The sequence below is a fragment of the Schistocerca gregaria genome, chromosome 3 (assembly GCF_023897955.1).
Source record: "Schistocerca gregaria isolate iqSchGreg1 chromosome 3, iqSchGreg1.2, whole genome shotgun sequence".
Lineage (NCBI taxonomy): Eukaryota > Metazoa > Arthropoda > Insecta > Orthoptera > Acrididae > Schistocerca > Schistocerca gregaria.
Window position 1 is genome coordinate 713,942,743 of NC_064922.1, and position 17,138 is coordinate 713,959,880.

The 17,138-nt window shown below is 42.3% G+C and overlaps 1 protein-coding gene across 4 annotated transcripts in view; it reads right to left on the minus strand.

The window, feature by feature from the left end:
* Window positions 1–17,138, minus strand: part of LOC126354409 (solute carrier family 22 member 7-like) — a 237,948-nt gene that overhangs the window by 65,426 nt on the left and 155,384 nt on the right. For all 4 annotated transcript variants that reach the window (XM_050004024.1, XM_050004025.1, XM_050004027.1 and 1 more), the window contains one exon: window positions 12,279–12,447. In XM_050004024.1, coding sequence (XP_049859981.1) covers window positions 12,279–12,447 — 169 coding nt within the window. The remainder of the gene's footprint in view (window positions 1–12,278; window positions 12,448–17,138) is intronic.

Consider the following 17,138-nt stretch of genomic DNA (forward strand, 5'->3'; position numbering starts at 1 on the left):
CGTTCAGGAATTTTGTTCATGAATGGCAGCACAATAGGTCAATTCACCAGACTGGCTTATACATCTGCTGTCAGAGTGTGTGGGATAGCCATGAGAGTGCTCCTGTTGTCATACGAAATCTCATCCCAAATCATGACTCTAGCAAGCAAAAGGGTTGGCTGCAGGCCCTCAGCTGGTCTCCTTCTAACCAACGCACACTCTTCACTAATATCGACTCACCATTCACAATCTCAAAGGTAACTAGCGCTCACGGCCGTCACAGCGTGTGGTAGACCAAACCTGACTTACGTCCTCATAGTGGCACTACTAGCACCACTCGTACGGGACGGAAGCGAAGCCTGAATACTTATCATTTTTCAGATGTAGAAACATATGTACAAGCTTTCCAACTTTAATTTGAATCGCGCAACTCCTTCTTAGTGTTTAGCAATGACGACTGCCTATATGTGTGTTTGAATAGAGAGCCGTCAATTTGTTATTTTTCACTCAGTATAAGATATCAGAAGCTTAGACTGTCACACTGTTTTGTCTTATCTTTGAAAATAATACACAGTTAGAAGGCACAGAACAATGCCGCTTAATTGCCACTTGTAAGTCTGTAGAACATCAACATTCATAGCCTGTGTTTTGACTTAATAGTGTCATCATTTGCTTCGAGACTAGACCACGATGCAGTACCGCTCTCTTAATGCGATTGCTTCGGATTATTGACTGTTTGACGTATTTCAGCTGCATCTTCATATGACTTCCTGCAACGATCTCGAAATATCTTCTCCTTTGTACTGCTCTGATTTCTTCTCCGAAGTGTTCATAACTTGTGATTTGCTCTCCTGTGACGATCTTTGGAATACAATTCCTTTTCGAAGCATCACAAGTTTTGAAGACTTCGGAGAAGAAACCACAGTAGTACAAGAGAGAAGATATATCAAGCTCGTTGTAGGAAATGATGGGAAGATGCAGGGTCTATGGATTCATGAGGATGTCTCCATACTCGTACACGTCCATCCGCTCCATACAATTTGAAACGAGTCTCCTCCGACCAGGCAACATGTTTCCACTCATCAAAAGTCCAATGTCGTTGTTGACGAGTCCAGGCGAGGCGTAAACCTTTCTGTCGTGCGGTCATCAAGGGTACACAAGTGGGACTTCCGCTCTGAAAGACCATGTCTATGATGTTTAATTTAATGGTTCGCACGCTGACACTTGTCGATGGCCCAGTATTGAAATCTGCGGAAGGGTTGCACTTCTGTCGCGTTAAACGATTCTCTATAGTCGTCATTGGTCCCGTTCTTGCAGGATCTTCGGAACTTCGGAAAAACGTTACAGTTCGACGAACAATGATTATGCACAGCAACAAAGATATGAATTCTAGGCTAGATCTGAGGTTAGTGTCAGGCCCACGAAAGATACACGACTGCTCGCCGATATTCGATGTTAAACAGAGATAGGTCCAACATCCAGCTACATTCTGAGAGAAGTCTCGATATGATTCAGAACGTGAAACTACCGAACGAATTTATCTTATCGAAAGTGTATTAAATAGCTGCCATTTTGCCACTGCCTGTGCCAGTAGCCAAAAGTCTGTTATCAATGACTGAATATTTTGAATTCCATGGAAATATTTCCAGAGAAAAATACAGCCCACTAACATTATCCTTTGACGAGGGCGGGATAGGAGCAATAGCTACTGACGTAATAAGCAAAGTATTACTAGTACATAACGCCCTTAAAAGATGAAAATTCAGCCTTATCAAACTGACAAGTACAGTTATAAAAGCAGTTCAGCCAGAAAGCCAAGCAGCAAGCATAAATGTTGCCTAAATACAGGGTGAGAGTTACTCAATTACATGAAATAGAAACGTCGTAACTTCTCAACAGTGCGTTAGGACTTTCAAACTGCACAGTTGGCATTGGGCTTTGATGGGAATTGCTATGCAAAGGACAGTTTGGTTTACGACGAAGCCCACTTTCATTCGGATGGATTCGTCAATAACCACAATTTTTGCATTTGGGGGACTGAGAATCCGCATTTTACGATCGAGCACTTTGCGTAGTGTACAGTGTCCAGTCACGGAATAATCGGTGCGATATTCATTGACGACACGGTGGCTACCGAACGGTACGTGAATTTTTTGGAAAATGAGTTCATCCCTATAATCCAAAGTGGCCCTGATTTCGACAAAATGTGTTTCATGCAAGACAGAGCTCAACCGCATCGAAGCAAGAGAGTGATGTCCTGGAGCGGCACTTTAGGGACCGCATTCTGGCTCTGGTGTACCCATAGGCCACTGGCATGGGCCTCGATTAACTGCCATATTCTCCGGATCTGAACACATGCGCCTCCTACTTGGGGGCTATATTAAAGACAAGATGTACAGCAATAACCGCAAAACCATTGCTGAGCTGAAAACAGCCATTCAGGAGGTCATCGACAGCGTCGATATTCCGATACATCAGCCGGTCATGCAGAATTTCGTTTTAGTCTACGCCACATGATCGCCAATGGTGGTACGCATATCGAACATAACTTAACCTAAGCCCGAATATTTGTAGCGATGTCTAAATATTGAATAAAGTGTGTTCACATGTAGTTTGTAATTAATTTATGTTTGTTTTCTTATAGTTCAGCAAGTGTCATCCTGTACATTCAATGCTCAGCTTTCTCAGAACCGTCATACTCGAAATCAACTACGTAACAAAAGAAGACAATATTTGCAAAGCAAAGAAGATCTGACACTGCCGTATTAATAAAAGTTGTCCCTAACTGAATTGAAGCTAAGTACTCTCATTTCGGTTTCCGTGAAATATTTAAGAACGTCCAGAACAATCAACTTGCATCAGATGTTAGGGTAGAATGGTATAAAGTTGTCAATGTAACGATTGCAGTGCGCAGAAAGTTGGACTCTAACCTTTTTACGGATTCGCTCATTTGCGCCAAATGTAATGGCGAGGATATAATTGTACACGATTCACATGTCACCAAGCAAGTAGAATCTGGAGTGACGCATCTTGCGTCACTGCTGAGGGCAGAAACGCAGTAGGACCAGATACAAGAAGTTGTAACTCCAACCTAAATGCGATACACTGTTGAAAGAAGTAGTATGTTAATGTGGCTTACGGGCCAATTTGTACACTATGTGGTAGCGTGAGATACACTGAGTTTCACGGAACTGAAGTGTGAACTAGCAACATTACGTCGTGAACAGCAGATAAAATGAAATTAGCAAAACAGTTTGGAAACTACGCAAGAGCTCAGGCGTTAAGACCATCTTACAAATTGATGAGCCTCCTACTTTCTATTTTGTAATTATGATTAGTGCATTACCCATTATGTTGCCTGTATTTTAAAAGCAACTCACAGCACTGGAAGTAGAATGGAGGCAGTAAAAAGAAAAACAAACTGAAACTTCAGCTTCTATACAAGTGATACAATTCAGACAAGATATAAGAATTGTTCGCTTTTATGCAGAGGCGTAAATTTCATTTTTATAACAAAGAGAGACATAAAGGATTTCAGAGAAGGAGAAATTACTTTTTGTTTTAAGAATGGATTGAATCCCAGTCAGACGGCGGAAATTTTCGGTGTGCCTTTAATCTAGTCTTCTCACAACGATGTAGGGAGTTTCGCCGTAAAATGATGTACTTGGTACGGCTAAAGAAAAATTAAGATATCGCTCTCGGCTAATGCAAGGGGCCGCATAAACGTGCCAGCTCAGAGCTGATCAGAAGCTACTGCATCGCGGGCTACGTGCTGAAACAACAAGAACTGTGCTACGACACCAGGCGAATGCTACATCGCAAGACGCAGCCAGAGTGGAAATATCAATGACGCAGCAGGAAGGCAAAACCATTGTAGCGTCGATGGCCCGTTTATCTCCTATGCGATGCACCGACTTCTTGATGCTCAGAACAGATGCAGAATCAAAGCATGGTTGGGCCAGAACCATTTAATACCTGTCACTGAAATCTGCAAGTCACCACTGTCGAGGAGGGACCTACGTCAGTCCATAGGTCAACAGTCTACGAGCCGACATGGTTCAAACAGCCCTCCCCCCCCTCCGAACTCTAACCCTGCTAGCTGTGACTTACCGCTCTACAACCAACGGGCCATCTGAAGCACCTGTTTCAAGTGCTGCCGCCTCCCACGCTGGAGGTCTCTAGTTCCCATCCGGGAACGGGCAGCCACTAGTCTCCTTTCGCCTTTGAGTGACAACTTTTTGCTACCTGGCTCTGCTTTGAGCGACCCTGCTGTTGTGAGCTGCCGCTCCTGCGCGGTGTTACCAGCGTGATCTCGCGTGCCTAATCCAACCTCGCTCGGAGTTGTTGCCGGCCTTTGCTTAACACATTCGACGCATTTTCCCATCCTCCTGGCACTGCCGGTGACGTCACCACTTGGAGGCCTACCGTGGTCGCAGGCCGCGTACTGATTGCACCTCCTTCTGCAACAGGGCGTGCACTTCGTATGTCCCGTGGTCGCTGGCATTCTGGCACATACATCTGCATCTACATGGTCACTCTGCAATTCACACTTAAGTGCCTGGCAGAGGGTTCATCGAACCATTTTTATGCTACTTTTCTACCATTCCACTTTCGAATGGCGCGTGGGAAAAAGGAACACCTAAAGCCATCCGCTCGAGCTCTGATTTCTCTTATTTTATTATTATGATCATTTCTCCCTACGCAGGTTGGTGTCAACAAAATATTTTCGCATTCGGAAGAGAAAGTTGGTGATTGAAATTTCGTAACTAGATCTCGCCGCAAAGAACACCGCTTTTGATTCAGTGACTGCCACCCCAACTCGCGTATCATATCAGTGACACTCTCACTCTTGTTGCCTGATAAAACGTAACGGGCTGCCCTTCTTTGCACTTTTTCAATGTCCTCCGTCAATCCTACCTGGTAATGGTTCAAATGGTTCAAATGACTCTGAGCACTATGCGACTTAACTTCTGAGTCATCAGTCGCCTAGAACTTAGAACTAATTAAACCTAACTAAGGACATCACACACATCCATGCCCGAGGCAGGATTCGAACCTGCGACCGTAGCGGTTGCTCGGTTCCAGACTGTAGCGCCTAGAACCGCACGGCCACTCCGGCCGGCCCTACCTGGTAATGATCCCACACCGCTCAGCAATATTCCGGCAGAGGACGGACAAGTGTAATGTAGGCTGTCTCTTCAGTGGGTTTGTCGCATCTTCTAAGTGTTCTGCCAGCAAAGCGCAGTCTTTGTTTCGCCTTACCCACAATTTTATCTATGTGGTCCTTCCAATTTAAGTTGCTCGAAATTGTAATTCCTATGTATTTAGTCAAATTGATAGCTCTTAGATTTGTGTAATTTTCGTATACCCAAAATTTATCGGATTTCTTTTAGTACCCCTGTGGATGACCTCACACTTTCCTTTGTTTAGTGGCAGTTGTCACTTTTCACACCATACAGAAATTCTCTCTAAATCATTTTGTAATTGGAATTGATCGTCTAATGATTTTACTAGAAGCTTACACTTGGCTGCTCATTTTGCATTTTAGGAATGAATGGAATAGATATAAACTCCTGGAAATTGAAATAAGAACACCGTGAATTCATTGTCCCAGGAAGGGGAAACTTTATTGACACATTCCTGGGGTCAGATACATCACATGATCACACTGACAGAACCACAGGCACATAGTCACAGGCAACAGAGCATGCACAACGTCGGCACTAGTAAAGTGTATATCCACCTTTCGCAGCAATGCAGGCTGCTATTCTCCCATCGAGACGATCGTAGAGATGCTGGATGTAGTCCTGTGGAACGGCTTGCCATGCCATTTCCACCTGGCGCTTCAGTTGGACCAGCGTTCGTGCTGGACGTGCAGACCGCGTGAGACGACGCTTCATCCAGTCCCAAACATGCTCAATGGGGGACAGATGCGGAGATCTTGCTGGCCAGGGTAGTTGACTTACACCTTCTTGAGCACGTTGGGTGGCACGGGATACATGCGGACGTGCATTGTCCTGTTGGAACAGCAAGTTCCCTTGCCGGTCTAGGAATGGTAGAACGATGGGTTCGATGACGGTTTGGATGTACCGTGCACTATTCAGTGTCCCCTCGACGATCACCAGAGGTGTACGGCCAGTGTAGGAGATCGCTCCCCACACCATGATGCCGGGTGTTGGCCCTGTGTGCGTCGGTCGTATGCAGTCCTGATTGTGGCGCTCACCTGCACGGCGCCAAACACGCATACGACCATCATTGGCACCAAGGCAGAAGCGACTCTCATCGCTGAAGACGACACGTCTCCATTCGTCCGTCCATTCACGCCTGTCGCGACACCACTGGAGGCGGGCTGCACGATGTTGGGGCGTGAGCGGAAGATGGCCTAACGGTGTGCGGGACCGTAGCCCAGCTTCATGGAGACGGTTGCGAATGGTCCTCGCCGATACCCCAGGAGCAACAGTGTCCCTAATTTGCTGGGAAGTGGCGGTGCGGTCCCCTACGGCTCTGCGTAGGATCCTACGGTCTTGGCGTGCATCCGTGCGTCGCTGCGGTCCGGTCCCAGGTCGACGGGCACGTGCACCTTCCGCCGACCACTGGCGACAACATCGATGTAGTGTGGAGACCTCACGCCCCACGTGTTGAGCAATTCGGCGGTACGTCCACCCGGCCTCCCGCATGCCCACTATACGCCCTCGCTCAAAGTCCGTCAACTGCACATACGGTTCACGTCCACGCTGTCGCGGCATGCTACCAGTGTTAAAGACTGCGATGGAGCTCCGTATGCCACGGCAAACTTGCTGACACTGACGGCGGCGGTGTACAAATGCTGCGCAGCTAGCGCCATTCGACGGCCAACACCGCGGTTCCTGGTGTGTCCGCTGTGCCGTGCGTGTGATCATTGCTTGTACAGCCCTCTCGCACTGTCCGGAGCAAGTATGGTGGGTCTGACACACCGGTGTCAATGTGTTCTTTTTTCCATTTCCAGGAGTGTATTTTCTTCCTCTTCTTATGCTATGTCGTCGCCTAACAGGCGAAACAGAATCCTAACTTGGTCACAATCATCAAAAGTACTGATGTCATAAGAGTCATTGACGTTTGCTTGCAAAATTCCTGGGACATGTTTACTAGAATGTTTTTCCAATACTGTCTGTGACGTCCCCCCGTTGGGAGTCTAATAAGCATCCACCCACCACTCCTCTGCAATCCTTGCCTTGGTTGATGGTGTTCGACCGTCCTAACCACGATGCACCCAGTTCCACCACCCACTATAGGAGCCGATCAGCCTGGTCAATAAACCGAGAACGATACGTGATTCGAATTTTACATTAAGCGCCCCGTTTTCTCATTTGGTTAACTGCATTAGATTAGAACACGCAAGTCGTCGAAGTGCGTTTATTGAGCCACATGCGATTATCATTAGTTAACATAGTGTTATTTACATGCATTTTAACTTCTGCATTCTCGTTCGTGTGAGTTGCATGCCTTGTATAATATACCTCAGTTTGTTTGCCTTACAGAGATATACAGGGTGAGCCAGAAGTTATGCACCTCTAAATTCAAAAAATTCAAATCTTTATTAATAACTTTACAGCGTACATACTTAAAATATATATTTTTCGCGATATGTGCTTGAAATATCCCCTTTTTGCTGCAATACATGCTTCAACACATTTCTTCTTTAGCTGATACTTTTCGGATGGTCGCTACACTCATGGGGAGTATCTGTCTTCGATGTTGTGCTTCAGTTGGTTGACTGTGTGACGCTTGTTCTTATAGACGTTATCCTTCAGATGCTTCCAAAGAAAGAAATTGGCGGAGAGATAGATCTGAGGATCTAGGCGGCCATGCGCCACGTGAAATAATGTGTCCACCGAAGAACTCACGCAGCATGCAAAACGTGAGGGTTTTCTGAAATCCAATAACTGTAATCTTGACTGTTTAAATAGACAGATGAGATTATTCTTCATCAGAATCTAAAACGTATTCAACAACCGAGCGCTGTTGAGAATAAAACGCAAAAACCATTCACAGTAATGTATTGTTTTTCCTCTGTCAGGTTCTCGAAGGTAATGTACAACTTAATGAGATACGAACGGATTTTCAGCTTCTTTGTGGCTCTCAGAACACCACCGTAAGACATTCCAGTCTGCTGACACTGTTTTCGTATCGACTTTCCTGGTGAATGTAGCGAGAAAGCGCACAGTTTTTCAATGAGACGTCGCTTAACATCGAAGGTTGGCCGGAAAGCTGATATACATTCACTGTGCCAGTTTATATATATACTGGCACAGTGAGTGAATATCAGCTTTCCGGCCAACCTTCGGTGTTAAGCGATGTCTCATATATATATGATGAGAGACGATGTGTGAAATCAATCATTTAGCACCCTTGTTTCAAGAAAAGAAGAACGCCAATTTTTCACTACTTAGAGGAAAAGTTTCGGGAATGAAAAGCTTGCACTTGGCTGCTCATTACACTTTTTTTGGAATGAATGGAAGAAATATATTTTCTTCTTCATCTTGCGCTATGTCTTCTCCTAGCAGGCGAAACAGAATCCCATCTTAGTCACAATCATCAAAACTACTGTTGTCATAAGAATAATTGGCGTTTGCTGGTAAAATTCTTAGGACACACATAGTATTAATATTAATACGAAATTAAAGTAAGTGGTAGTAATAAATACTATCACCTCTTTATTTGTTCTGTAAATAAAACCGCCTTTTCTTGCTGCGACTTTAATTTATTTCTCCCAAATGCGTTGCGCCTTTTCTTATTTTAAGGCATATTCAGTGGGATTTAGGACGATACAGTTTTGTTTTGATATGTATTATTTTTGGATCATGTTATTTGAAAGACAGTTTTCACAAAATAGTGAGCAATCTAGGCAATTTATGTGTAAGACAAACTACCGTCCAGTCTCGTCATACAATACAGTTCCAAACTAAATCTCGGTTGTCGAGCCACATATATGTACGAAGATCAAGCCATCTGATATGGGTCAGCGGAATTCCTCATCCCAAACCGCATTCGCCCTGTGCCTACACTTTGGTGAGGTTTGTCTACTGTATATTATCATCCCATAAATGGTAAATTAGTTCGTTACATTATACAAGAATTGATTCGTAGGTGCTCTTACATGGCTAACAGAAGTAATCCCTCAGGACGTTTATCTTCGGAACTTCTGATTCATTCGTTTCCAGACCAGGGTTCGTTATCGTCAAATGATACGTCAGATTTTCTGCGTCATCCTTGAAAACTTGCAACGTCGTCACAGATACACGTTGTATGTCCTCTTGCTCCTTCAACTGAAGCATTTAACCCAATTATGGTCTTATATTTTCAAACGCATAACGATGGTTCAAACTTGCCAGCTACAGCTTAATAATATAATTTAATTATGATACTATCATTTATATAGATTATGAAACACCTGGTTAAATCCACAGGACAGAACAGGTAGTTGGATTTGTAGAAAGGGGCAAAAAATGAGCACCTGCCAGTTGCACTCGAACGCATATAACTTTATTTAGTCGTCCAAACATTACAGGGCAAATCTCCGAGCTTAACTATCGACTGAATATGTCACACAGTCTTATGGCTTAGGGCACAACCTCTTTAATTTTTAAAATGGCTGAAAGGCTCATGATTTAAAACACAACTACAATAAATTTTCAAAACGCAGAAAGCGCAAGGTTTTATCCTTAAATAATATTTCAAGTGAGGCTGAAGGCCCAAATAATCTAAGATTTAACAAGTAAGGAATTTAAATTTTAAGGCGGATGAAGGCTCATGATTTAAAAACACAACTACAATAAATTTTTAAAAGGCAGAAGTCCCAAAGCTTTATCCAGAATAAAAATATATTGAATGAAGCTGAAGGCCCAAACAATCTAAGCCTTAGAAAGTAAGGAATTTTAAGACAGCTGAAGGCCCATTGTTTAAAATCCAACTAAAAGCATAGAAATTCAAACCATCGGCTATGAGACATTAAAATACACAATCAAACACCAATAAGAAAAGGCAATACAGCCAGCGGCGCTTAGGGGAGACAGGTAGTTGGCCCAACTATATCCGATCCGCCGGCAACCCAACCGAGAGACAGTCAACGGACCCACCGACAAGACGAGTACACAAGGAACGCCAATGCCAAAACGTAAAAGGCGTAGCCGCCCACAACTAAGTGTGCATAAGCTGTCAAAACTACACACACGTGTTGGACAGCAGCAAAATGGTGAGGAAAGGACACTGCCTGAACCTTACGTCAGCGGCCATGGCAGGTAAGCAGAACGCTAACGGCCACCGGGCAGAAAATACCGTTGGTGCACTTGGACTTCAAGTAACCAAAATACAGTTAAACTCCACTGGATGGTGGCCAAACTTTCGCCAACTTGAACACTCCCTGTTGCTCACGGGAATGCCCCCAACAGCCAACCATGAAAACCAACGGCACAATGTGAACAAACTGGCTTCGATAATTAAATCACACCACTCAAGTTTGATGTCCTGGGTCGGTGAGCCACGAACCTCGTAGCAATCGGAACAGCTCCCACACACTCCGACACTGCACAGGGACTGCCAGTGAGCCCTGCCCACTGCACCGTGCGGATATTTCCTCGCTGAGCAACCTACCGATTGCCACACACCGGTTAGCCGGAAACTATGAGCACCAGACCAAAGATGGTACAAGGTGCGAATATCGATACACACCACTGCTGCCACACGTAGAAAGAGGAAGAACCACGGCATAACCGCAATAACCACGGGAAACCAAAAGCAGAGTAACAGTCAAGGTTTAAACCAAGGTATAAGCCGCGGCCAGCACGGCTCAGATTAATTCATTATCACACATAAAAATTTAGGTGTTCCTATGGTTGCGTCAGTCGCTCAACGCAAATACCTTGAAGAAAGGACGCAGACGATTTCATATTCTATACTTGCTCAATCTGAGCTTGTGCTCCTTTCCTAATGACACTATCTGTCAGACGATACTTTGCCCTGATATATGTAATTATTGTGTAAAAGTTAGTTCCATTTAATTTTTCCAGGGAAATGAATGACGAATGTATGCCAACACGCAATTAAAATTCTAAAGTTTTCTTTTTTCTGATATGGAAAGTATGAGGGGAAGCAACGAGATCTGTAAACGCTGAAACAACATAGAAAGACGATTACAGTATTTGCTAACACAGGACAGTACAGGAACCAGAGATATTAAAAGCCAGTGGCGGACTCTTTGAGCAATCGCAAGGAGAAAAAGCTTTTTCCTATGAACGTTTAGAGGTGGCAATTGCGTCTTGTAGGACGACGTGAAATGAATATCGGTAAATGATTGACGAATATTTTGTATTAATCTGCGAGACGAACGAGAAGTATTTTAACTTTTTACGGACAAATATGTCAGCAAAGAAAAATGTAATGTGATGTAGTTACTAACTATGGAAAATACTTTACGCCATTATCAATATTTAATGTGGAATAAATTTTTCATTTCATTTGATTCTCTTTTCAAACACTGCTAGATGAAACTATTACGAGAGTATGCAAACAGAAATCTAACTTCCTTTTACAGTGCCGTTTATTCTTGCTCAGTGCACTGGTTTGGAAAAAAGAAATATTAATCTGCAGCCATGTATGATACGTACAGATGGGCTGTAGACGGATTTAAAAGGTGAGAATTAGTGTGGCCAAAACTTCTTTACAACGTCAGTACAATCAGATACAGTGTTATTTGACGAAACAACAAGTAGCGGCCTGAGGCAAATTACGCAACAGTTGCGCCAAAAGGTACAGACACTCTTTAGCTCAGTCGACGATGGTAGGCCCACTAATAAATGAAAAGAGTTTTTAATTATTTATCACGCGAGTTACTTGATAAGTCACTGACAGTACACGAAACCCTGACCTTCTTATGGTAAAACAGTGATTTAACAGTAATTACAGTCTGAAGAATGCCTCTGAAAACATGATCAATCAGTGCTTTGTTACCTTGCTGTGCACAAGTTGATAAATCCTCTACTGATATGAAATCGTAAAAAGCTGAAAAATATTTACAGCCCATTCCTTGTGTTAGAAGCTCTTACTTATTTTTCACTGAAATCTTGACAAATACACATATTTAAACACACGATTGCTAGAAATACAACTAAGTTTTGATCAATCGCTAATTACGAATTAATGTGTCTAATTAGTTAATTATTTTAGAAATCCTACGAACATTTATCCTTACTTGTTAGAAACAAATTAAAGGTTGCATAAATGTTAGCTGTAAATTGCAGATGCCCATGACATTAGGGTTTTACCTGATAAACAAAAGCACGAGACAACAGCAAAACGCAGTGAACAGAAGAAAATGGTTCCAATTGCGGAACATCCAGGCCAACATACCAGCAACAACTACTCCCAAACACATTGCAACCCACGAGTTGCGATTCACTGACGACCGGTGTTGGATGTCTGTCAGTTCCACTCCTGAAAGACACCAAGGATATGCTTGAAAACAAACGATTATGAAATCAGTTTTCAACTACTGAATAAGCGTCATTAATTAATGTCATTTTTAAGCCGTGAATCGTCACAGAAGTTACGTGAAAAGTTTTGAGTGACACACTACAATTTGCCTTACATTGTGTACTTCATTACACCTACGATAATGGGACAACGCAATCTGCACCGGCCACACAGGTTCGATACCGTGGACATGCTGATATTTATTCGCTTGTTCGTGTAGGCTTTCAAGTCTCATGCGGCTCTCGGAATACTCACTCTGCAGACGACTCATCACAGATTCGTTTAAGTATTAAAAGTAGGAATTAGATATTCTGATTATATACTCTTCATAAGGCTTGATATGTTCACGAGTATGGGAAACCGATGTAAATTTTGAATTTAAACTTTATTTCTCTAAAATGGTATGACCAGTTTTGATTGTGTAATAATCATCCTCAGACCGAAAATAGAGAGAAAAAACATTGTTCATAAAAAGATCTAGCTCCTTGCAACATGTATAAAACAAAAGGAAAAGAAACTGACAGACAACATATTAATAAATATCATGACAGAGTATTACACATTACCTGTTGTACAATACCATACTGAGTCATTAAAACTATTGTGTGTTCTCTATTGCTGCTAATTAAGATAACGCAAACCGAACACCTGTTAGAAGGCACCACTGTTAGCAGAACTAAATAACGAAATTTTTCACCGATGTACCAAGTAAGTTAAACAAAATAGCCATAGAAGCTATTAGCAAAATAACATATGTCAATAAACGAGTTCAACAACTAAAAATAATCAAATTTCGTGAGATTAGCTGAGAAAATAAAACAATTATTCCAATGAGCAGGTTACTAAATGATAATGAAAGCCTACCCACAATAACGTAGGTAGTAAGTTTGCAAATTAAATGTAAGGCACAAAAAAAAGGAATATTGTACAATCAGTAAGTCCATTTGCACGAAGAAATTTATCAACTACAATACAAAGTACAGAAGGATAGAAACAAAATAGCCATAGAAGCTGTTAGCAAAATAACATATGTCAATAAACGAGTTCAACAACTAAAAATAATCAAATTTCGTGAGATTAGCTGAGAAAATAAAACAATTATTCCAATGAGCAGGTTAGTAAATGATAATGAAAGCCTACCCACAATAACGTAGGAAGTAAGTTAGCAAATTAAATGTAAGGCACAAAAAAAAGGAATATTGTACAATCAGTAAGTCCATTTGCACGAAGAAATTTATCAACTACAATACAAAGTACAGAAGGACAGGAAGAGAACGTTGCGCCACTGATGAATTCATTGCAACCACCAGGGGTCGCTTCCTTTCGTCGTGCTGTGTCTCTTTGTTGCCTTCAGTCGCCGATGTACGGTGGAGTAGTGCAGAAGTATCGTTCGAAAGCCGTCTCGCCTTTTTCCTCTCTTCACCCAAGGCACTAAGCGTCAGATCACTGGGTCAGCTCTTCAAAAATGTTAAAAATACTTATCATGACTAAATTCGCACTCTTCGTTCAAAATGCCTTCCAGATAGAACGTTTTGCTATCAATGATTTCAATTTCCCATAATATTTCGAGTAATCATCCTTTAGTTGCTGTAAGCGCACTTTCACGTTCCATTCTACGTTTGATGTGGAGCGTTTATTTTCGGCAATGCGTGTAACAAAAGCTGTTGTATTTTGGAAATACGCATGCCGTACAAAACGTGTTTTAAGTAACTGTTTCTTCTCAGCTATGTAATACTGATCATTAAAGTTTGTTTTGTACACGCCAGAAATTTCTTAAGTTAAAGACCCATTTTATACCAGAGAGGTAACCTCAAGATATTGTTAGACCGAAAAACGTACTGTAAAGTTTGATTTTTTTAAATGAGACCTTTTCTGGGCCGTTGGTTTTCTACTGCATTTTGTTAAAGTATGCTAACTGCTTTATTTATCTCACTTTGTTCCAGTGGAGGCGTACTAGAAGGTGCACCACAGAGTAGAAGAATGTCGGGGATGAAATGAATGGGCGATCAGTATCGCGTCGGTGCAAGTCGGTTTTCTGTAGCTTTCAAAACAATGTTTATCTTATTTCTGGTTGCAGCTAAGTGAAGGAAGCTGACGCAGTTTTCATGCTTTAATCCAAGAACGAAGCAGAATTTTGGGTGCATGATACTCACATTTTGTGCAAAGCCGCCTGTATCTGCCTTACTGCCTTCAAAAAGGAGAATCGTATCACCCATTTACCCTTTGTAATACACAGATACCTGTTTTATGTTATTCTTCTCAAAAACCCGTTCTCCAAATAATAGATGAATATTTCTGTCAATCTGCCAGCTAAGCCTTTACCTATTGCAAGACCATCTTTCTGGTGAAAGATTTTGGTCATTAACGGTGAAATATTTAAAAGATAAAACCAGGTCTAAGAGCTCAAAAACTTCAATTATTTCCACGGTACCCTTCATTTTGTGAGTTAACAAATTTCTTTTTAGTTTCTTTCACTGACACGTTAGTGTATAGGTTTGCTATTTCTACAGATGCTAATACTTCGTCGTCTGTAATCCTTATGTTCTCGACTATTTTAGCAAATTCGTAGTTGGATTTGCTATTTCTGATAGACGTATACACTTTTTAGCTTGTTATTCGATGGCCTATTAGGCTTACAGTTTCGAAATTTAATAAGGCCCAGAAGAAATCGAAGCATATTGTTTTGAATTACAATGGTAAAATATCATAGACAATAATGCAATGTTTTAAAAATCAAACTTTACAATAAGCAATACTTAGAGGTTGGTTGGTTGACTCTAGAAAGGGGACCAAACAGCGAGGTCACGGGTCCCATCGGACTAGGGAAGAATGGGGAAGGAAAGAGGCTGTGCATTTTCAAAGGAACCATCCCGGCATTTGCTCCAGCGAATTTGGGAAATCATGGAAAACCTAAATCAGGAAGGCCGAACGGGGATTTGAACTATCGTCCTCCCGAATGCGAGTCCAGTTTGGTAACCAATGGGCCACCTCGCTCGGTAATACTTTCAGATTACAACATGGGAGCACGTAAGGATGGTCTGCTGCGGAGCACCAGGTTCAACGAAGTACGATAAACGGTGTGCTCTGAAAAGCTTTCGGCAGAGATGCCACAGATCACCATCTGTCCAACATTGTAGGGCACACAAGCCTCCGAACTCTGCGTTCTGTGAAGAGTCGTGGACGTCCAGCCAATTAGCGCCCAGTGGTAGTTCCGCTTGGCTTGTTTCAGTGGCCCTCTACCTCTTTCCCTAGATGCGTGCGACAGTAGCACGAGAACCCTCGACCAGCTTTGCCGTTTTCGAGATACTTGTTCACAAGGCTCTGCGTAATAATAATCTCTCCTTTGTCAAAGCCGCTTATGTCAATGAATTTGCCATTTGCAGTCCACATCTTCGTCATGGTGATCCCCCGTCCGTGTCTGATCCGCTTAGATGCCCACAACGCCACCAGGCGGCTCACATGTTCAAATGTATGTGAATTCCTAAGGGATGAAACTGCTGAGGCTATAGGTCCCTGGAGTTACACACTACTTAAGCTAACTTAAACTAACTTGTGCTAAGAACAACATACACACCCATACCCAAGGGTGGATTCGAACCTCCGGCAGGAGGGGCCCCGCAATCCGCCACATGGCGCCTCAAACCGCGCGACCATTCCGCACGGCCACCAGGTGGCATCCAACGTTGCGGTGGGCAGTGGCCATGACGTTTGGGCTTATCAGTGTGCAACCTCCCCCTCACTTATCGACCTTAATGACAGTGAAAAATTAAACCGCGTTTACCTAATGGAAATTTGGGAAAAGCAATCGTCACCGAAGTTAATCTGTCGGTAAAGAGGGAGGAAAGGGTTACATCTAAATGAAAGGAAAATGCAAATGAAACTGGTGGAAATTAATTCTGAAAAGGGGTAAAGTTAATAAAGAAAGTAAATGTGCGGCAGTTACGTTAACAATTAACTAGCGGTAATTAGATATTTGAGATTTGGGGGAAATTACGGTCGCCAGTCCTATGGACAATTACTATAGTAACTGAAAAAGAAAGGTTATTACACATATAATTAGCACTGGAATCGTGGCAACTGAAGGTTGACACGTGTAGTGTGAAAACTGAAAATTTGTCAGAAGTAATAAATTTCGTTATACTCTGACTGAATTTAGCAAAAGAATTAATAAAACCGGAAAACTGAAAGTTAATTTAGTGACTGAAATTAATAGTGAGCTTTGTTTCTGAAGCACATCGAAATTCAGTAAAATACGGTTAGTCTTGGGCTACCTCAACAATCATTTCAAAAGCTACTTGTATGTACGCAATTTAGAAATAAGAGATTTAACTTTGAACTTGAATTAAATGATTTTGAACAATTAACAATAGTGAAATTTAGTACGTACCAAGCTGAGCTGCAGTCACAGGTGAGCTAAAATACGGTAACAAAACTCGCGCTCTTAATTTGTGCTTGTGTAATCTAAATATTGTAGCCAGCTATGAATACCTTAACTGAACTTTGAAATTAAAGCAGTGAAATCGAATGATATTACTTTAATTCCGACGTTTGAATTTCAACGACACTCCGGTTCATTCCGGAAAAGAAAGGAACCCTGCTTGGTAATGCAATTGGGACAATGAGCAACAAAGGTTCATGCTACGTTGCTGTAA